Raw genomic sequence first — 22,716 nt, 5'->3', positions numbered from 1 at the left:
CCTCATATTGCCCTTTCTGCCTGACCAAATAGCCCTTTCTCACCCTCAGGTCCAGGAAAACCAGGAAATGTTTCCAACAGTGCGACAAAGCCTGACTAACCAGACATACTACTCGCTCGGGGATCCCAGAGGCAAGCCTCAGTCCAAAAACAGGAGTGACTCTCGAAGGCTCACCTGCCTGCAGGGCAGCCCCTCCCTGCACCGAGCGGAAATCCATCCTGTCCAGCGCGGGGCGTGGGCACAGCGGGGCGCGGCCCCGGCAGGCGGTATCCGCCGGGACTCCGACAACGTGCGCGACCCCGGGCGAACCGCGCCCCTCTCCCCACCTCCCCACGGGCGGGTACACGTCTCCAGGTGTCCGCGCGCGCAGCGGGGCCGGCCCGCCCCCGCCCCCGCCTCTCCCGCCCCCCCTGCCCCCGACTGCGCGTGCCCGGCTGGAGCCGCGCCCCCTCCTCAGGGAAGGCCGGGCGTCCGGCCCACGAGGCCGAGCTACCCCCGGCCCGGGCCTCTCACCGGCGTGGAGGGCGGGCCAGGGGCGGGGCCGGACCCGAGCGGGGCGGGGCTCGCGCCAGGGCCCCCAGCTCCGCGGCGGCTTCGCCCGCGAGTCCAGAGGCAAGCTAGCGGCTCAGTCGCTACCACCGGCCCCATGGCAGCCCCCGGCGCCCCAGCTGAGTACGGCTACATCCGGACCGTCCTGGGCCAGCAGATCCTGGGACAACTGGACAGCTCCAGCCTGGCGCTGCCCTCCGAGGCCAAGCTGAAGCTGGCGGGGAGCAGCGGCCGCGGCGGCCAGACCGTCAAGAGCCTGCGGATCCAGGAGCAGGTGCAGCAGACCCTCGCCCGGAAGGGCCGCAGCTCCGTGGGCAACGGTGAGTGGGGCCCGCCGCTCCCCGGCGCCGCCCCCTGCCCCGCACCCGGTCACCTCCTCCTATCCCGCCCTCATCCCGCGTGCTGGGATTGCGGGACCCTGTGTTCTGCCCACCTGTTGCTCGCCGTCCTCGGTATGACCGACTTGCTTGTGGAAAGCAGTCTTTTCCATAACCTATTACTCAGCTTTGTCATATAGGTACCTATGTATATTAAATATTGTACATATCTATCAATGTTAAAGAACTCGCTTCAAGATTTCACCCCTTTCTTTTTCTACTCCGCCGGTCCGCGCCCCTCACTGGTGCGGACTTAATTTGAAGGTTCAGGGAGTCTGTAAACACCTTGAGATGCTATGCAGAATTTTTGGTGTGTACGATCTTTTTCTGGGAGAAGGAGCCCTTCACTTTTATTAGATTTGTTAAATAGTTCATGACCCCCATAAATATCTTGGGGAAAAAAACCGACAGCACTGGCGCTCCTATAACCTATAAATTGGGATTGTGCTGTCTTGTGCAAGTACTTCGGGGCGCTCCACCCTGTGTGGGAGGCGAGTGGTGGATCTAGGAAGTGAAAAAAGTGGCTAGGAGGCTTTGGTCCAGGGAACAAACACGCCGAGGAGGAGGTAGGGGACTTTGGCCCTGCCGGCAACAGCCCTGCCCACCTAGCTGCGCTTCCCACCCCCACCAGTGCGGGCGTGGTGCAAGTCTGATCCCTCCAAAAAATTAAACCCGAAGGTGAAAGGGGTGTAAGCACACACATGCACACTATGTTCATGATTGATAGACGGGGGAGGTGGAAGGGAAAGAAAATGGCAAGCCACTTGTGAAAATTAGAGATCATGATGTATCCTTTTCTCTCCTGCTGAAGTCAGGTGATGGGATCAACTCAGTAACCCTTGTTTTACTTCTTGTTGTTGTGTATGTGACTTTGCATTATAAAAGCACTATGTTGGTTTATAGCAAAAAGAAGAGGAAAGAAATTGAGCAATTAAGTTGGAATATCTGTTTCCTGCAACGTTCAGTTGTTTCTGTATGAAGTAACTTGGGCATTGGCGAATGTAGGCTAACCCATTCTAATTTCTATTAGGAAAACAGAAAAATTCTAACAGGCCAGACCACAGGTTTCAAACAGCAGAGTCTGGGAGGCTGTACTGTGTGTGTAAAAGAATCCTAAAGGATCAGGTAGTCAATGTTAACATACTTGAAAGGTAAAGAGAAGATGTTCAATGATCGTAGTTAATATAACTGAATGCCTACTATGGGCAATGTGGTTTGCATTCGTTTGAGAGAGAGAGATATTTAAAAACTTGTGAGTTAGGTATTTTAATCCTCGTTTTACAGATGAGGAAACTAAGCACTTAAGTAACACTGAAGCTCTCATAGATGGTAAGTGGCAGAGCTGGTATTTAAACTCCCAAACCTGAATTTTAAGCTTATCAGTTTTATCATTAAGTTTTAAAATGATTAATACAAAGTGGGATTTGTTAGATGCTAAGCCTCTCCATGGCCCCCTCCCATTTTTCTTTAAATAAAATTGAGGAAGTTCTGAAAGGCTGGGGAGGTCTAGAAAACACAGAACTGCTGCAATACATGGAGGGAAAGACCTTATATTTATTTAGACTTAGGAGTCTGACTGAAGACTGCAGGATGAGTGAGGCCAGTCTTTGAAAAGTGGAGCCATTACACCCATTCATTCTCTGCGCCCATAGGTCCAGTGCTAAACTGAAACCAAATCAGCTTCCTCTGCATAGGAGACACAGGAGGCATATTAGATATTCTTTCTTATCCTCTGAGAATGGCCAGCTAGGAAGAGAGCAAGCAGATACAACTCTTCCATAAATGGAGGGAATGGAGCCATGGACAGAAGAAAAGGGAATGTTGCTGAGCATCTACTATGTGCCTATTCCAGAATCTTCATTATATCCTTGAAACAATTGTGTGAGATAGATATGAGAATCCGTCTCACATATGAAGTATGTGTCTGTCAGCAATGGTTGGAAATTTAATCCCAACTCCACACATAATCTGTTCTTTCTACAAAGTAATGCATCACCTGTGTGGTGAATTCAGCAAGCATCGAATGAGTATGTTCTTCATGCCGGGCACTGTGCAGGTGCTGAATTAAACACAAAGACTCTGCTTGCTTTAAAGCAAAAAGTTTAAAGAAGGAAGCCAACCGCTAGAAAAATACATTACCAAATAAAAAGTAGTAAGTGACCCAAAAGAATGGCTAATATATTATGGAGTTTAGAAGTGTAAATTGGCCGGGCGCGGTGGCTCATGCCTGTAATTGCAGCACTTTGGGAGGCCGAGGTGGGAGGATCACCTGAGGTCGGGAGTTTGAGACCAGCCTGACCAACATGGTAAAACCCCATCTCTACTAAAAATACAAAATTAGCCGGGCGTGGTGGCGCATGCCTGTAATCCCAGCTACTCGCAAGGCTGAGGCAGGAGAATCGCTTGAACCCGGGAGGTAGAAGTTGCAGTGAGCGGAGATCTCACCATTGCACTCCAGCCTGGGCAACAAGAGCGAAACTCCGTCTCAAAAAAATAAAAATAAAAATAATAATAATAATAATAATAAGTTACTCCTGGTGGCAGGAAATTTTGAAAAGCTTCCTGGAGGTAGATCTCAAAAATTCAGTAGGACTGGACATAGGGAGGTGACTGGAGAAAGATCATTCTAGGAGGGAACAGAATGAATATTTCACAGTTCACAGAGTTGATATGGTAGAACAAAGGGCACTATCTTGGTCCTTCTGCTATAATGCTTGGGGCAACTACTTGACTGGCTCTTCCAACTAAGGAACAAAGCGTTTGAAATATTTTGATGGCAACAGCAGCTTTCCAGTAAGCTGAAATACACTGCAGCCTACACAGAAGTACAAATCAGGCAGAGAGATAAGGCAGCAAACAACACCTACTTACTTTAAAGCCTCAGCTTTCTGAGACTCAAAAAGGAAATCAGCTTCAAAGGAATTTAACATTAGCATGCCATGAAACAATTACCAGGGGTGGTTCGTATGTATTGTTTAATTAAAGTTCTTTGAAAAGGTCTGGGGGCTCGTGGTGGTTCTGAGTATAATTTTTATTATTTCCATGTTACTATCCTGTCTCTCAAGTTGAAACAGACAAGCAATTGTTGAAACAGTGCTGGTCTGGAAAAAATCCTGTATCAACACAAGAAATTCCAGGAAGAAAAGACCCTGATGTTAACTGCTATTAGCTCCAGGGCCCTGGAGAATTCTGAGTTGTTGACAAACCTATAAGGTTGAGACAGTGGATAACCTGCTGAAAGCAGAGATGAGATAAATGTGGCTGATTTGTTGATAAGTATCTTGCAAGAGTCTTTAACCCTTTGACTTCTTTCCAATGCCTTAGTATAGCTGGGTGATTTTCATTGTAAATCACTCAGTGACTTTTGGTGTTATTTTTAACTGTGCTGAACATTTTAAAGTTGGCTGTAACTCTTTGGGAAGCGGGCCTTCAGAGGTGTATAGCAGCATGGTGAAGTAAGTCTGTATTGTGGCTAATAGTTAAAATATTTTTCTAAAATAAACAGAAGACATTTAAGAATTGCAAGTATTGGCAAAGGGAAAAATTGAAAGCGTCCATATCCTATTTATTACACTTGCCTTAAAAGTACTACTTGTTACACAGTTCTCTCCCCCAGGTATCTTAGTGGAGAGAAAGTTATGTTTTAAATTGTATTTACTACTTACAAAGGACAGTGAACAATCTCCTAATGCAATTATATTTACAACCTCTTTGGAAATCCACCACAAAACTTGAGGCACACTATTATCTTAGGTGATTTCCTTGGTGAAGCTGCTTTTCAATATCTGTGATCAAAGTGAATTCTGGGCTGGGCACCGTGACTCATGCCTATAATCCCATCATTTTAGGAGGCCGAGTCGGGTGGATTACCTGAGGTCAGGAGTTTGAGATCAGCCTGGCCAACATGGTGAAACCCCATCTCTACTAAAAATAAAAATAAAAAATTAGCCAGGTGTGGTGTTGCATACCTGTAATCCCAGCTACTGGGGAGGCTGAGGCAAGAGAATTGCTTGAACCTGGGAGTCAGAGGTTGCAGTGAGCCAAGATCATGCCACTGCCTCCAGCCTGGGTGACGGAGTGAGACTCCATCTCAAAAAAAAAAAAAAAAAGTGAATTCTGGAGAGAGAATTGAAAATTAGCTCAGGGTAGCAAAAGAAAGGTAGTTACTAGGTGCTACTGTTAAAAAAAGTTAGACATTGTTCAAATTCTGCATAAATTCTTCCTTTGACAAAAAGGAATCCCAGGAATGAAGCAATTCTGGGGAGCAAGGTGACTAATGGTTCAGAAAGTAGGAGGGATCAGGAAAGGGAAAAAAAGAGTGAGATGGCGGGTGGCAGGGTCATGGCCCTCTGCTCTGAATGTGAGGTGTCAGTAGCACACTGGATTAAATGCACCTCTGTGTCTGTGTAATATGGCCTGTGAGCCACTTTTTGTCCAGGGCCAAGCAGATTGAGTTCAGTAAGTCCAAAAATAATTAAAGAAATCCTTCTGATTATAGTAAGTGAAATGAAATAGAATGTTAACAAAATGGTAGTCACAAAAAAAAACTTCACATCCCTGGAAATGTTGAGAACACATCTCTTAGGGGTGAAGTTTTGTGTGATGGTAAAGTAAGGATGCTTCAGAATCCATGGAACTATAAGAAACCACAAGTAGACCCAGAGTAGCAGGGTTTGATTATGAAAGTACATTGTTCTATGTGTGACAGATAAGACACAAGAAATTACCTTAAAGGGAGGAAGACTGTTCATTTAGGCTTTTAAAAGACTGTTAATGTTATCTGTATGCCCTGTGCTAAGAGTTCCACAGTCATGGGAACAGAGGGTAGCTTTTGTATTAAATATTCTGGGTATTTGTAGTTCACATTTCCTCAAAGTTTTAGATAGCAACTTTACAGTTTTTTCTCATTTATTAAAATAAGGCTATACATACTTACATTATTTTATCTTCACATTTTAACATTGATTTTACCCTACAATTGAATTCCTAGTCTGATCAATACAAATCATTAAAAGTTTTGATTTTTTTCTCTGAAAGAACAAGCATATTATTGGCAACCTATCTATGATAGTAATGAAATATAATAAATATGTTGCTAAAACCTCTGGAGTTTATAAATCAGATGATTAATATGGCCTATAAGATGATTTATTTCCATCTCAGATGACATTCAACAAGTTTAAATTATACAATTCTGAGACAAATGTTGGACTTCAGGTATTTTGTGCATGTCTGCAAATATATGAAGATAAATACCCTACTTCTCCTGGGGAAGTAAATTAGCAGTAAAAGGCAGCAATGCAAGTGGGAATAGACAATAAATTAGGAGAAAACTTTATTTTTCTATTAAAGTGAACCACCTGGCTCCCCTGACTAGTAGAGTAAGACTACTAAACAGACTATCAAGTGCTCTCATAATAAAAACATTAAAAACCTGTTGTGTGTCTTGTCTTGTTTTTTTTTTTTTTTTTTTTTTTTTTTGAGACACAGTTTCGCTCTTGTTGCCCAGGCTGGAGTGCAGTGGTACGATCTTGGCTCACTGCAACCTCTGCCTCCTGAGTTCAAGTGATTTTCCTGCCTCAGCCCTCGGCCTCCCGAGTAGCTGGGATTACAGGCACCCACCACCAAGCCCAGCTAATTTTTTGCATTTTTAGTAGAGACAGGGTTTCACCATGTTGGCCAGGATGGTCTCGAACTCCTGACCTCAGGTGATCCGCCCGCCTCTGCCTCCCAAAGTGCTGGGATCACAGGCGTGAGCCACCGCACCCAGCCTTTGTGTCTTTTCTGTAATGCCATTTCTGGTGATTGGATATTGGACATAAAAACAGTTGTAATGTTCTTAAAGTGTTTAAAGACAAAAGCTTGAGATTTCAATATGTAGATTTAAATAAAAATGGACAGTTGGAAAAAAGAAACTTAAGCATTTGAAGACACAACCTGCCATTATTATTAAAATAATTCACATATTTATATTCTTAGAATAATCAGCTTTAGACTTAGTAACATTCGTTAACCAAAGCAGTCATAATCAAAGTTCTGCAATTCCTTGATTTCCAGAATTTGTGGATGAAAACATTCATTAGAAGCTTAATGGATTATTTTTTCTGAATCTCTCAGTAAGCTATTCATGGGGTGGGTGTAGGGGAGCATCAAGCTTATTGGATCTTGATTACTCTTTCTCATTGAAGAATGAAAACAAATGGGAACTTTTCTTGACAGATAATATGAACTTATTATAGGCCACCAAAATATTACAGATAAATACACAAGCCATACAGATAAAAGAATGATAGTAAACATATATTATTCAAATGTAGAAACAACCTTGCCAAAATGAACAAAGTCAGCTTTTCTTTTTCTTTTTTTTTTTTTTTTTTTTTGAGACGGAGTCTCGCTCTATGCCCAGGCTGGAGTGCGGTGGCACAATCTCGGCTCACTGCAACCTCCGCCTCCTCGGGTTCAAGTGATTCTCCTGCCTCAGCCTCTCGAGTAACTGGGATTACAGGTGTGTGCCACCATACCCAGCTAATTTTTGTATTTTTATATTTTTAGTAGAGATGGAGTTTCACTGTGTTAGCCAGGATGGCCTCGATTTCCTGACCGATCCACCCGCCTCAGCCTCCCAAAGTGCTGGAATTACAGGCATGAGCCACTGCACCCGGCCCAAAGTCTGCTTTTCTAATAACTTAAGAAGAAAGTCTGCCTACATTTTGGGGAAGCAACTTTTCTTCCTCTCCATATACCCAGAATGACAGAGAATAGTCAAAACTATTTGAGCACCTTCCATCTACCCCAAGACAAAAGCATGTATGTGACGATCATACTCACATTTTAGTTCCATTCTGGTGAGCCACAGAATAGATACCTGCCTGAATGATTAAGCGCAAACTGAATTTGTGTAACTAGGATATTTCTAATGTACAGGTAATCTGACTAATCAACAATTAACTTGTCAAGTACTGATGCAAGACTGTGCTAGAGGTGGTAGTGTAAGATACAGTTCTTTCTGTCAAAATCTCTTTGGAAGAGAAAATAACCTCTTTTTGTTTTAACGTGGCCCCGCTCCAATCCATTCTCCACACAGCTGCTAGAGTGAACTTTCTAAAATCTCATTGCACCATTTCCCAGTTTAAATTCCTTCAGTTTCTTGCTGTTATCTACAAGAGTAAAATTATTGAACACAGCATTCCAAGTTCTTCGTGATCTAATGCCTGCAACTTCTCAAACTTCATCCCTGGGGCCACTACCCTTGCTCCCCACCAAACACACACAGGCAGTTTATCTTGCTTGGTATTTCTACCCCTCCCTGTCTCCCTCCCTTCCTTCTCTTGCCGGGTTAACTTAGTTCAGTGGTGTCCCTTATAGGCAGCCTCCTTCACCCCTCTCCTCTGATCTTGAATGCAAGTTAAATAATTTGATAATTGTGAGTCACAGATATTTCCACAGGGAAGAAACATGAAAAGTGCAGGAGTTTTGTGAAAATACATTTGACAGATTTGGTGGATTTAAAGTATGAACAGACCTAGCACGGTGGCTTTTTCCTGTAATCCCAGCACTTTGAGAGGCTGAGACTGGAGAATCGCCTGAGGCCATGAGTTCAAGGCTGCAGTGAGCTCTGAATGCACCACTGCACGCCAGCCTGGGTAACAGAGCGACCCTGTCTCAAAAAAAAAAAAAGAGGCCGGGCTCTTACAGGCTCACGCCTATAATCCCAGCACTTTGGGAGGAGGCTGAGGCGGGCGATCATCTGAGGTCGGGAGTTTGAGACTAGCCTGATCAACATGGAGAAACCCTGTCTCTACTAAAAATACAAAAAAAATAAGCTGGGCGTGGTGACGCATGCCTGTAATCCCAGCTACTTGGGAGGCTGAGGCAGGAGAATCACTTGAACCCGGGAAGCGGAGGTTGCAGTGAGCCGAGATCGTGCCATTGCACTCCAGCCTGGGCAACAAGAGTGAAACTCTGTCTCAAAAAAAAAAAAAAGAAAAAGAAAAGTTGGGATAGCAGTTATGAATCAGTTGGGAGGGGTTAGCCCTGGCAAGTGAGAGGCAGGGGAAATATAATGACTTAAAAGTCATTATGAAGAAAACCTGTAGTAAGTATTTTAAAGCAAAAAATAATTTGTGAGTTCTATAAATTCACCTTTTTTTATATTATTGGGAGTATAATGTGATATTTGCCATGGAAGTTATAAAGTCTTACAAGTCTTAAAGTCTTATGAGATATCTCAGCAAATAATTGGCAGGAATGCCAAAGTAAAGACACAGTTACAGAAATGAACAGTGTATTCATTCATTGATTCATTCATTCATTCATGAGACAGCGTCTGTCTCTGTTGCCCAGGCTGGAGTGCATCTTGGCTCACTGCAATCTCTGCCCCCCCGGGCTCAAGCCATTCTCTCACCTCAGCCTCCTGAGTAGTTGGGACTACAGGTGTACGCCACCACACCCGGCTAATTTTTGTATTTTTTTTGTACAGATGGGGTTTTGCCTTTTTGCCCAGGCTGGTCTCAAATTCCTGGACTCAAGTGATCTGCCCACCTTGACCTCCCAAAGTGCTGGGATTACAGGCATTAGCCACCACGCCTGGCTGAGAAATGAACAGATTTAGATACTTTCAGGATATTTCTATTTAATACTTCACCAGGATGCTAAATTACCAGTTTATAATAACAAATTCTACAATTACATATTCTAATACCTCAAACAAAATATGACATGAACACCTGTGATATAAAAGGGCCATTTAATGGCTCACGCCTAAAGCGCTGGCACTTTGGGAGCCCAAGGCGGGTGGAACTCTTGAGGCCAGGAGTTTGAGGCTAGCCTGGCCAACATGGCAAAACCCCGTCTCTACTAAAGATACAAAAATTAGTCAGGCATGGTGGCACACACCTGTAGTCCAGCTACTCGGGAGGCTGAAGCACAAGAATCGCTTGATCCTGAGAGGAAGAGGTTTCAGTGAGCCAAGATCGCACCACTGCACTCCAGCCTGGGCGACAGAGCAAGACTCCATCTCAATAAAAAAAGTGGGAGGGGGACATTTAAAATGTATTTTTGTCATTACCTAGAGCAGTGATTTGAGGATTACCCCCCAAATGTCATAAATTGGTATATCAGAGGATAGCTCTTGAATTGCTTAGGGGGCTCCTGAAAAATAAGGACTCTAGTGGCTGGTATATTGTGTGAGTGATAACAGCGATGGATTAGTCAGTCGCACACTGGCACGTGGAATGTGTGGCCCACTCTTGCAGGAGAGCTGTTCTGTCCCTGGCATATTCAACTTTGTAAGAACTTAGCCAGTACTATGTTCAACTATGTAAGAACATAGCCAGTACTTTCTAGCATATACCTGATACACCAAGTTGTTTCTCAAAGTTGTTTCCCATGGTTGATTATGTGAGCTAACTGGTCACAAAATATAGCACAGTACAACTGTTGGTTAAATTTTCAATAGTATAAAACTTTATTAGACTTTCATCTGCTTTGAAACAATTCTTCACCATAGTGTTCCCATTTTTTTTTTTCCTTTTTGAGACAGAGTCTTGCTTTCTGTCACCCAGCCTGGAGTGCAGTGGCCCAACCTCAGCTGACTGCAACTTCTGTCTCCAGGCCTCAAGCAATCCACCCACCTCAGCTTCCCAAGTAGCTGGGACTACAGGCCCATGCCATCATGCCCAGCTAATTTTTAAATTTTTAAAATTTTGTAGAGACGAGATCTCACTATATTGCCCAGGCTGGTCTCAAACTCTTGGACTCAAGTGATCCACCCGCCTCAGCCTCCCCAAGTGCTAGGATTGCTAGTGTGAGCCACCCTGCCCGGCCAACTATAGTTTTCTAAACCAACAAATTCTACTTATTTTCCAGCCTAAGCAAATGCTTACTTGGGCTGTTGTGGTTTCCATCAATATCTGGTTGTTCTTCATGGAAAGTAAAAATAGAAGATAAAATATACTTTTAAAAAATATGTAAGTCCAAGGAAATGAATCATATGTTTTATGCCAACACAGGCAGACAAAAAACAAAAAAAAATTCCTTCACCAACTCAGGAGTACGGACATACATATGGTCTTTGATGAGTCTCAGTATATTTTTTGCTTTCTTTTAAGCTCCTACTTTTGCTAGTAAATGACTTTAAGGATCCATTCAAATATGAATTGCTATACAAATTCCTCTGAATAAGTGTCAAGATCCCATGTCTTACCTGGAATAACATGTCCTCAACTTTACTGTAATGGGAGAAGTTAAATCTTTTAAGATTTGTGGAGAATGAGAGCTATTGCAAGCCAGAGATTACTGTAGAAAGACCAAATAACAGTAAGATGATAAGCTTTTAGACTTTCAGGCTCTCTTTCCTTCTAAAAGACCATCATGAATCCACACTGTGAGGACAACTGCTCATGGTTGTTAGCCCAATTACCTGCAGCATTTAAATCAATACTAATAGTGAACACCTGCTGATTTCTGTGGTTACATTTAACCACACCTGTTTTTATGGGAACCTCTACACGTATCTTCATCTCCAGAAATCCTCCTTTTAGAGCTCAGCGTGAACCAAATCACTTTTTTTAAACCACACTCAGTGCTAGAAGATTGAAAGAAAAGACACTTTTCTGAATGTGAGTGCACCTCTCTTCTCTCTAATAGAAGCCGGCTATATAAAGGTCTTGCTTGTTTAGCAGTTCTCTGTCATCTGCTTGCTGTAAAAGAAACTGTTGTTGGTTTTTTATAAATATGCCCAGAAACAGGTAATGGAACCACAATAGAGACTTGTCAATTTGATTTCATAAATATATTAAATCTAACCAATTACATAATAAAATTGTTCACAAAACTGTGATTATGAAAATCAACTTAGTTTTTTGTTTTTTGTTTTTTGTTTTTTTCTGAGACGGAGTCTTGCTCTGTTGCCCAGGCTGGAGTGCAGTGGCACGGTCTCTCCTCACCGCAACCTCTGCCTCCCAGGTTCAAGCAATTCTCATGCCTCAGCCCCCAAGTAGCTGGAATTACAGGTGCCTAACAGCACACCTGGCTAATTTTTGTATTTTAGAGACAGGATTTGTATTTTATGTTTTACAGCCAGGCTTTCCCCATGTTGGCCAGGCTGGTCTCAAACTCCTGACCTCAAGTGATCTGCCCACCTTGGCCTCCCAAAGTGCTGGGATTACAGGCGTGAGCCACTATGCCTGGCCTTATTGACTATTTTTAACCCTGACAATAATTCATTATTTCGAGCAATGTTTGTATTGGTGACCAAACACAAAGCTCCTTTTTCCATAACAGCTGCTTAGGAATCATATCATTCCAATGAACATTCAGATTGGGAAAGGGAGAAAATTACATTGTCCTGTGACGGCTTCACCTCTGCAATTTTCTGAGGAATTTAGAATCCTACCACCATCCAAACAGACCTCCTTCACCATTACCCGCCCCCGCAATTGGTTTGACCTGAATTGCTTGTTATTTGAGAAGGGTGGAATTTAAAGTTGCTCTGCAACTACCTACTTTATTTTCCTTAAAATGGGCTCCATAAAATGTGCATGGTGTTTTTAGAAAAAACAATGTAGGTAATGTTGCCTGAGCCCATGTTAATTTTAAATATTTCCTAGTAAATCATCCCCTTCTTTAGGAAACATCGAAAGCACATTATGCACTGTGCAAGTGAAATGAATGGCTGGAAAACACAGTAATGTCATCGTGCTCCTCAGTGGCGGGTCAATCAGAAACAACCAGAAAAAGTCCAATTCAAGACCAGTAGTAAACTTAGCAGAAAGAAAAAACTGCTCTACAACACAGTGTAAAGCATGCACACTAGTTTATCCCTGTTATTAGAATAGACTAATTCATGAAAAAATGTGAAAAACAAATTTTTATGACTCAAATTCTATTTAAAAACCTTATCTCATTTTTGCATATTGCTTGTGTAGGAGAGAAAAGTTTTGTTTTCTTACCCATCGCCAGGTTTATGCCTGAGACCCCTATAACAAAAGACAGATTAAAAACAGAAAAGCATAACAAATTTATTTAATATAAGTTTTATGTGGCATGGGAGTCTTCAGAAATGAAGACCCAAAGAAACAGGGAAGACTGTATTATTTATTTTTTTTCTTGAGATGGAGTCTCACTCTGTTGCCCAGGCTGGAGTGCAATGGCGTGATCTTGACTCACTGCAACTTCTGCCTCCTGGGTTCAAGTAATTCTCCTGCCTCAGCTTCCCAAGTACTTGGGATTACAGGTGCCTGCCACCACGCCCGGCTAATTTTTGTCATTTTAGTAGAGACGGGGTTTCACCATGCTGGCCAGGCTGGTCTTGAACTCCTGACCTCAGGCGATCCGCCCACTTGGGCCTCCCAAAGTGTTAGGATTACAGGCGTGAGCCACCTTGCCTGGCAGAAGACTGTATTTTTATAGACAGTCATGCAGAAGTCTGATTAGACAAAGGTGGGCCTGATCTAATGGTAATAAATTGAGGGAATTTAGCAAGGCTTGTTTGTTCAGATACTTCCCTTTGTGACATTCCTTTCCTCCAGGTATAGGGAGGATCCTTCTGGAATGAGTCTTTGACCTAATTCAAAGGAAGGTCAGCTTGATTTTATATGGTCTGCTTCAAGGGAGAAGGGATGAGAGGAAGGCGTAAGGATGCACTTCCTGCGCCTGCTGCTTCCTCGAGTGCCAAGTGCCATATTTTGGGATGACATGTCCTGAAACCTATCACTTCACAATTTTGAAAGCGTTTGAGTCTATGCTTTCTCAGGTAAACCTCTCTCTCAGCAGTCCTGTTAGTAGCTGGAATTATGGGAAACAGGCATCTCAGTGATTTGTCCAGACACATACAAAGCGGTAGAATAGGGGTTCCAGATGAAGCCTACGGATTTCTTCAATGTGGGGAAGATGCCTACTTCTTTTTCGAAATAAACAAATCCTTTGAAACAGAATCACACCTCAATTTTCAGTGTAAGAAAATCTGGATTTTCGTGTTGGATTTGTTTAAAGCAGGATGCACCTGTGTGTATAGTATGTTTTTGTTTGCTTTCTTGCTTCTATTTTCAGAAAAGGACATGGCTGAGTTATTTTATATGTTCAACAGTCATCACAATATCATCTTATTCTCTGATTGAACAGAAAATGACTTAAAGAGAGTCATTTCCATCCTTATTAGTATTTACTTTAAAAAAATTTTACTCAGTCCAAAATTGCTTTAAAATCTTAGAACACAGCTATTAATTCACCTTTAATCCAGCATACTGATCTCAAACTCATGACTGCCTAGGCAAATTAGTCTGTAGTATTTGTTGTTTGAGATTGGCTGTTTATCCAGAAAAACCATCGATTGTGCCAACTTGCAGGCTGAATATCTGGAGTCACATCTTTCATGTGTATTCCACAGGAAAAGTGTCTGTGATTTAAAAATTCAATCTTATTTTTTTCCCTGTTTCCAACTACTTCGTAATTATTTGGGGAACCATTAAACCAGTCTCAGTTCATTCATCTGAAAACTGAAGAAGCAGCTTTCTTCTAAGAGCTTATGTTGGCAAATAAAGAATTAATATTTACAGAGTATTTGGAGTTGCGTAAGTGAAGGTTTTAGAGGAAAGAAAAATAATTTTTTTGTCCTCATATCAAAACTATAATACTAATACCTCTAAGGCCTTGATAAATGACAATGTCATAATAGCCACCTTGCAGTCAGACAGCAGAGACCGGGGCAAGGAGGAACCCAGGTTGATTTAATAATCAACCCTGACTATTAAATCTCTTTGCAATTTAAAGCAGGTAATTTAAGTTTCCCTGTTTATAAACAGAGATGATAGTAGCTGGCTCCGCATCACAGAATATTATAAAGGAACATAAAATAATTTGAGCTCCTTAAAAGAAAAGTCACATTAAAATGTAAGGAGTTCACACAAGTTGCTTTAAAAAGCCTTAAAACTCACAGCAACAACTTGAATGTTTAATGTCAGTTAAACATTTTAGTTCAATAAACCTGATTATAAATCTCACTGATTAATTAGCTATTTGATAGGATATACTGTTTCACTGGGTCCTGTCCAAAGATTCTTACACATCAGAAAACCTTTGCAGGGATCTCAGCTTAAAGATGGAAGAAGCACGCTATTAACTGTTCCTGAATATCTACCTACTCCTGGAATTAGGGCAAGGGTATATTCCAGGTGATGATGGGCTAAAGGGGCTGATTTACAGAATTTTTCTTGAATTCCTAAAATTGCCTGCTTTCATCACCTGCCATTTTATTATAGAGTAACAGGAATTAATGGTTCCAGCTACGGTCCATAAATGACCATTAGTATTTTGCCATTCTAGATTGTCCCTGACTTTCCTAATTCAGTTTTCATTGGTCTAAAGGTTTGAACATGGACAGCCCTAAACTAATTTTTATAAAGACAGTAAATTGGATTTCTTACGTATCAGCTAACTAATAATGTTCTGCCTGGCTGTGGCCTTTGTACAAAGGCTTGTTTTATTGGGGGTGGGGGTAGTGTAAGCACTTTCCCCAGCCACTCCCCCTACCCCGAACCCTTCCCCTTTCTGCATATTCCCAGTGCTGAGGGTACTCTGGTCCCCGGACTCTTCAGGATTAGAACCTTTTTATGTTCCCTGTACCTGGCCTGCTAGCCTCCTTTCCCACACCAGCCGGGCCCTTGCAGGCCAACCTCCCTAGTGGCCTGGGGAAGAGAGAAGGAGTGCAGAGTAGAGGATAAAGGGTTAGCCTAGGCGCGGGCCTCAGCCAACATAAAATAATAATATGAGGCCGGACACGGTGGCTCACAGAGGCTGAGGCAGGAGAATTCCTTGAACCCGGGAGGCGGAAGTTGCAGTGAGCTGAGATCGTGCCATTGCACTCCAGCCTGGGCAACAAGAGCGAAACTCCGTCTCAAAAAATAATAACAACAATAATAATATGAGTTGCTTTCTACTTATTTATAATAATAAATGTCAGCATCCTTAAGGATCCAACTCTTAATGTGTCCTTGATTTCTCTCTTAAATTGGCTGTGGGGTCATGTAAAAGATTGCTTTCAAGTAAGGGAGGCTGAGGCAGAGGGATCACTTGAGCTCAGAGGTTGGAGTTCAGCCTGGGCAACATAGCGAGACTCCATCTCTAATAAAATTTATGGAAAAAAATTTTTTTTCCTTATTTAAGGTACAAGTTCCAGCCGTTCTTTGCCACAGAGATTAAAAATTAAGTGGCTGCTTGACCTTTTGCCAGCCCTTGTGGAGAAATCAAGCCCCTGGAAACAGGAGATGCGTGGTTTATCTCAACTGCTGTTGTCTCTAGGGTGACAGTTACAAGCCTGCCACTGCCTCCTCACAAGACTCCTTGAGGCCTGAAAATTGTTTATCAGGCAGATAGTTTGGCTGTAGGAAATAAGGACACGTGTACAAACATAATTTGGGATGGATTTAGACTTTTTAGCTCTCTGACAAAAATAATTTCAAATTACCGTTCTCCCTCCCCTTGAATGTATCATCAGTATTTTGAAATTTTGTCTTTATAACAGTTTATTGGAAAAGTTATGTTGATGTGTTCCTATTGTACTGGAAAGGAGCACCCTGTGTTGTTGTATTCTCAACATCTTTCATGAGTCTCTGAAGCCTAGAAGAGTTAATTGAGTATATTTTCCCTCCGATTTCTAAAAAATGCTACATGATAGAAAAAAATTTCAGTTAAACGTAAGAAAGTAGATATTATTTGGCTTTTGGAGATTGTTGATTATTTTGATTAGCCTTTTTTTAAGGCAGTAAGAGAAAACTCAAAAGAGAACAAAAAAGCTGAGAGAAGGATAAAGGAGGCAGAAGAGGGACACAACATACTGCTTTCCATCACTCCCCCCTCCTCAGAGAGGAGTATGTGAAGATGTATGAGACAGGCATCAGTTGAATCCCTACAGGCTTCACAGAGGTGAGCACAAAGGGCTGGCTCCTGTCTGTGTTTTCATGAGAGTGGGCTGGCTATTAGACCACCAAACAAAGGAGGGGCCAGGTGATTCCACAAAAGCAGCCATTTGGATGGAGTATAGAGGTTGATTTCCTTTCCTGCCTAACTCTCCTGTTGCCAAATATCTCAACCCTAGCGTTGGCCTGAAGTTGATCCATGTTTCCGTTGATCATGCTGATCTACCCTGTTGTTTTTCTTGTTTTTGTTTTTGTTTTTTTGAGACGGGAGTCTTGCTCTGTCGCCTTGGCTGGAGTGCAGTGGTGCTATCTCAGCTCACTGCAACCTCCGTCTTCCGGGTTCAAGCGATTCTCCTGCCTCAGCCTCCCGAGTAGCTGGGATTACAGGCGCCCACCACCACCCCCGACTAATTTTTGTATTTTTAGGAGAGACCGGTTTCACCATGTTGGCCAGGCTGGTCTCAAACGCCTGACCTCATGATCCGCCCACTTCAGCCTCCCAAAGTGCTGGGATTACAGGTGTGAGCCACCACGCCCGGCCTATCTTGTTGTTTATACAAGCTGTCTTATCTAGTAGTGCTGAGTCACCATTATATTTATTGCCTACACCTGCTTATTACAAGAAGCTTCCGAATTCCTGCCTTGGGAACAGAGTTCTGTGACTCGGGAAACTGAATTTTATAGTCTAGACCACCTAAACCAGACAATGAGTCCCAAATTTTTCAGCACTATAACAACCAAACATTTTTAGATTTTTGTGAATTTCCTCTCCCTTGTTTTTCTTTTTTTAAATTCAACTTTCATTTTGAAAACTTTTTTTTTTTTTTGAGACAGAGTTTCGCTCTTGTTGCTCAGGCTGTAGTGCAATGGCGCAATCTCAGCTTCACTGCAACCTCCACCTCCCGGGTTCAAGCGATTCTCCTGCCACAGCCTCCCAAGTAGTTGGGATTACAGGTGCCCACCACCACGCACAGCTAATTTTTTGTAGTTTTAGTAGAGAGGGGGTTTCACTATGTTGGCCAGGCTGCTCTTGAATGCCTGACCTTGGGTGATCCACTCACCTCTGCCTCTCAAAGTTCTGGGATTACAGGCATGAGCCACCGTGCCCAGCCAAAACTTTCTTTTTGAGACGGAGTTTCGCTTTTGTTGCCCAGGCTAGAGTGCAATGGTATGATCTTGGTTCACTGCAACCTCTGTCTCCTGAGTTCAAGCGATTCTCCTTCCTCAGCCTCCTGAGTAGCTGGGATTACAGGTGCCTGCCACTATGCCCAGCTAATTTTTGTATTTTTGGTAGAGATGGGTTTCACCATGTTGGCCAGGCTGGTCTTGAACTCCTGACCTCGGGTGATCCACCTGCCTCAGCCTCCCAGCGTGCTGGGATAAGAGGCGTGCGCCACCACGCCCAGCTGAAAAACTTTTGTAGAGAATGTTTTGATAACCTTTGATCACTTGCCATATCCCAGGGTGGTGTGAAACTAGCATTTAAAAACATTAACGTACATTTAATACTTGTTCTTGGCCTCCACTACTTAAATTTAAAAGTTTAATACATCATTGTTATACAGTCTGTAAATATTAATTAGTCCACTTGTATTCTGAGTTATTTTAATATTTGCTTGATTGCAGGAAATCTTCACCGAACCAGCAGTGTTCCTGAGTATGTCTACAACCTACACTTGGTTGAAAATGATTTTGTTGGAGGCCGTTCCCCTGTTCCTAAAACCTATGACATGCTAAAGGTAGGATATCAAAGAATGTAACCCTAGTGATCAGATTACTACCATGAAAATATTTTCAAACTTCCTAAGATTATTTTTGAGTGTTTACTTTTCCCAAGTATTATCATTTCCTAAATGAGTTTTGAGAAAATTGATATTTGTGAGGATACCATGGAAAACTAGGGATGTGAAACATTCTTACATCCTAGTGCAAATAAATATGACTCAAGTCAACCAAGTCTTATTTTCAAAAAGCCTTTACCCAAAAAGGGGCAAACTTCTCGTCATCTGATTCAGAGAAACAGACATGTTGGGTAATAGTCCCTGGGTAATTAGTCCTCAGCAAAGTTGAAATTTGATTTATGCCTCCTTTAAATTTTATTTCTCTCATGTGCAGGCTGGCACAACTGCCACTTATGAAGGTCGCTGGGGAAGAGGAACAGCACAGTACAGCTCCCAGAAGTCCGTGGAAGAAAGGTCCTTGAGGCATCCTCTGAGGAGACTGGAGATTTCTCCTGACAGCAGTCCAGAGAGGGCTCACTACACGCACAGCGATTACCAGTACAGCCAGAGAAGCCAGGCTGGGCACACCCTGCGCCACCAAGAAAGCAGGCGGGCCGCCCTCCTAGTGCCACCAAGATATGCTCGTTCCGAGATCGTGGGGGTCAGCCGTGCTGGCACCACAAGCAGGCAGCGCCACTTTGACACATACCATAGACAGTACCAGCATGGCTCTGTTAGCGACACCGTTTTTGACAGCTTCCCTGCCAACCCGGCCCTGCTCACGTACCCCAGGCCAGGGACCAGCCGCAGCATGGGCAACCTCTTGGAGAAAGAGAACTACCTGACCGCAGGGCTCACCGTCGGGCAGGTCAGGCCGCTGGTGCCCCTGCAGCCCGTCACTCAGAACAGGGCTTCCAGGTCCTCCTGGCATCAGAGCTCCTTCCACAGCACCCACACGCTGAGGGAAGCTGGGCCCAGTGTCGCCGTGGATTCCAGCGGGAGGAAAGCGCACTTGACCGTTGGCCAGGCGGCGGCAGGGGGAAGTGGGAATCTGCTCACCGAGAGAAGCACTTTCACTGACTCCCAGCTGGGGTAAGTCCCCTCCTGACTCTGCAGCTCAGTCATTGCCAGCACATTCTGTTCCCACAGCCCTGACAGCATGAGCTGGCACTTCTGGGGCTTGAGAGAAAGGCTTCCAGAGATAAGTGATTAAAATAATGACTTTTCAGGCAGCTGCCTAATTGACAGATCAGCCTATTTACCTCAGGGACAGGGGCCAAGCTACCTGCTCACATGGCAGCTTTGTGTGGAAATGTGACATTTAGTCCATCTGTTCCAGATTAGATGCTGGCTGAAGGGACCCTACCCCTCAGCCACATGAAAATCTGCTCTAAACTCCAAAGTAGGCCAAGAAATGGAGAACTGCACGCGTATTTTCTTCATCATCCCATGAAATAAAAGGAAAAAATGCTTATTCTTAGCGCTAATGCCATTTGGATAACTATGACTGTAAAAAGAGCTAAGGAAAGATGGCTGACTTCTAGATGTCTCTTTTCTTCCTTTGGTACTTGGTACCTTTTAGATTTATAGTGTCAGTAATTTGAAGGGGTATTCCTTTGGCAATATTAAATTATTAAAATAACTGAATTTTTAAGTCATTCCTTTCCGTTCCTACTTTATAGCTTGACTAATTTAGTGTTTGGAACTTAACCCTTATTCAAGTTTAATGCCTGATCACAAATTTTATAAACTGAGCATGTTACTAAGAGAAAGATTGAGAAATGGATGGCTGCTTAGATCAGTAACTCCTGTAATAATGATCATCATTAGGATAAAACATTAGATATGTTATTGTCATTTGATTGCTAAAGTTGTCTAATGATAGTTGCTACCTCTAAACGTCCCTTCAAGTGAAATTGTACAGAGTGCTCACTGACCAGGTAGGCATCATTACTAAACTACTTCTCAAAATGATGAGGGCTAATCTAATCTTAACACAGGAAATATTTTTTATGATGTAAAATTCACCATGAGATTTCTAACATTTCTTACAGTAAGCAGACCTTTGGCAATATAAGCATACTTACAAAGAGGAAAAATAAACCGGGAGCAGTGGCCCATGCCTGTAATCCCAGCACTTTGGGATGCCCAGGCGAGCGAATCACTTGAGTTTAGGAGTTCAAGACCAGCCTGGGCAACATGGTGAAACCCCATCTCTACAAACAATATAAATATTAGCTGGGTGTGGTGGTGTGCACGTGTGGTCCTAACCACTCGAGAGGCTGAGGTGGGAGGATTGCTTGAGCCTAGGAGATGGAGGTTGCAGTGAGCCAAGATTGTGCCACTGCACTCCAGCCTGGGGAACACAGTGAGACCTCGTCTCAAAAAAAAAAAAGAGAGAGAGAAAATGTGTCAGGTCATTGTTTATGGAGGAAAAAGCTGATAAAGGCTTTTAAACAGGTAATTCAAATTTTATGGAATGCCTACCATAGCCTAGGATTTGTGATAGCCACAGTTTTAGCAAAATGATTTTAACAGTAACAAAATTATTATCCGACATCCTCCAACAACTGGCATTCTCTTCCTCCGTCTCTGTGTCCCTTGCTTCTTGAACCACCCTGTCACTTCCCAGTCTCTCGTTAACCCACTGCAATATGATTTCAGTCCCCTCCATTCCACCTAAACAGTCTCTTGACAAATGTAGCAATGACGGCCTTATCTGCTACATCCTAAGCAGACACTATATTGAGTAATATAAGCACTGCTTATATTACTCAACCTGTGGGTGGTGTTTGAGACACCATGAAATTCTCTCATCCCTTGGTTTTCAGGGCGCCAGCTTCCCCTGGTTTTCCACTCACCTCTCCAGCCATTCTTTGTTAGTCTTCTCTGTGTGCTCCCTTTCTGCCTGCTTAAGGAAGGCATCTTCAGTAACCCTTCTATTCCAACTCTTGATGCTCTTCCAGAGAGGCCCTGTGTACCTCACTTTTATCCTTATGGTTCTCAAAGTTTTGTCTGCAATTCCATCCTTGATGGCGAATTCTGGACCTATATGAAAATGTAACAACCTCCTGGAAATTTCAAACTCACTATATCCTAAACTAAACTCATCGTCTCCCTATCCTCAACTTCCACCCATCTCCTCCTGCTGTAGTCTACTATTTTCAAACCTGGAAGTCATTCTTATCTTCTCCCTCTGTAGTCACCTATCACCAAGCCATATTTTTCCTTCTATAATGGGTCTTGAATTTTTACCCTTCTTTCCATTTCCATTACACAGGCCTCTCTGCCTCTGGTCTTGCTCAGTCAGAACCGTTCTCTAGGACTGTCAGAATTATCTTTCCACATCTGATTGTTTATAACCCTTCCATAATTCCACTAAGTGTTCATGCTTTTAGGCATGACCTACAAGCCCCATTGTGTTTTCAGCTCTGCTTATCACTTCAGCCTCTTCTCCTTCTACTCTTCTCTGCCTTCATCACCACCATCCCCAAACATACCCACATACCAATATCCAAACCACCTGGAACCTCTTTACTTTCCTTAATGCAAGATATTTATCCATATTCATTCTCTCTCTCTTTCCTTTTCCCCCACTCCAGACCTTTACATATGCAACTCTATTTTTGTCTGACTACTTATAATTCTGGATTTAGCTCAGATACCATCTTTTTTCTGACCACTTCCTTCCCAGTCTAGCTTAGGTGCCCCAGATAGCAGCCTTGTGTGAGTGTCTCTATCAGGATGATATATTGTGGCTATTCATTTGCTTATCTGTTCTCCCTCTGGACTTTGAACTTTTTGTGAATGCTCAATCATCTTTATATTCTCAGTACACTAAAATGGAAGTAGGTCTGTAGTAGGCACTGTATAAATATATGATGAGGCCAGGCACAGTGGCTCATACCTGTAATCCTAGCACTTTGGGAGGCCCAGGCTGGAGGATTGCTTGAGCCCAGGAGTTTGAGACCAGCTTGGGCAACATAGGGAGACCCCACTTCTATTAAAGATAAACAACTTAGCCTGGCATGATAGTGCCCACCTGTGGTCCCAGCTACTCTGGAGGCTGAAGTGGGAGGATTGCTTGAGCCAGGGAGGTTGAGGCTACAGTGAGCTGTCATTGTGCCAGTGTACTCCAGCCTGGGCAACAGAATG

The 22,716-nt window shown here is 43.1% G+C and overlaps 1 protein-coding gene across 2 annotated transcripts in view; it reads left to right on the top strand.

Annotated features, from left to right (window-relative positions):
- The first annotated feature begins 542 nt into the window (after positions 1–542).
- Positions 543–22,716, top strand: part of PKP2 (plakophilin 2) — a 105,561-nt gene continuing 83,387 nt past the window's right edge. The window contains exons 1-3 of one of the 2 annotated variants that reach the window (XM_024257391.3): positions 543–869; positions 18,467–18,579; positions 18,956–19,653. In XM_024257391.3, the coding sequence (XP_024113159.1) occupies positions 647–869; positions 18,467–18,579; positions 18,956–19,653 (1,034 nt within the window). In that variant the 5' untranslated portion in view covers positions 543–646. Of the gene's footprint in view, positions 870–16,231; positions 16,848–18,466; positions 18,580–18,955; positions 19,654–22,716 lie in introns of those variants that run through there. The other variant, XM_063712111.1, reaches the window with a different exon arrangement.

The sequence above is a fragment of the Pongo abelii genome, chromosome 10 (genome assembly GCF_028885655.2).
Source record: "Pongo abelii isolate AG06213 chromosome 10, NHGRI_mPonAbe1-v2.0_pri, whole genome shotgun sequence".
In the NCBI taxonomy this organism is placed as follows: Eukaryota; Metazoa; Chordata; class Mammalia; order Primates; family Hominidae; genus Pongo; species Pongo abelii.
This window is presented reverse-complemented; position numbering and strand designations above follow the sequence as displayed.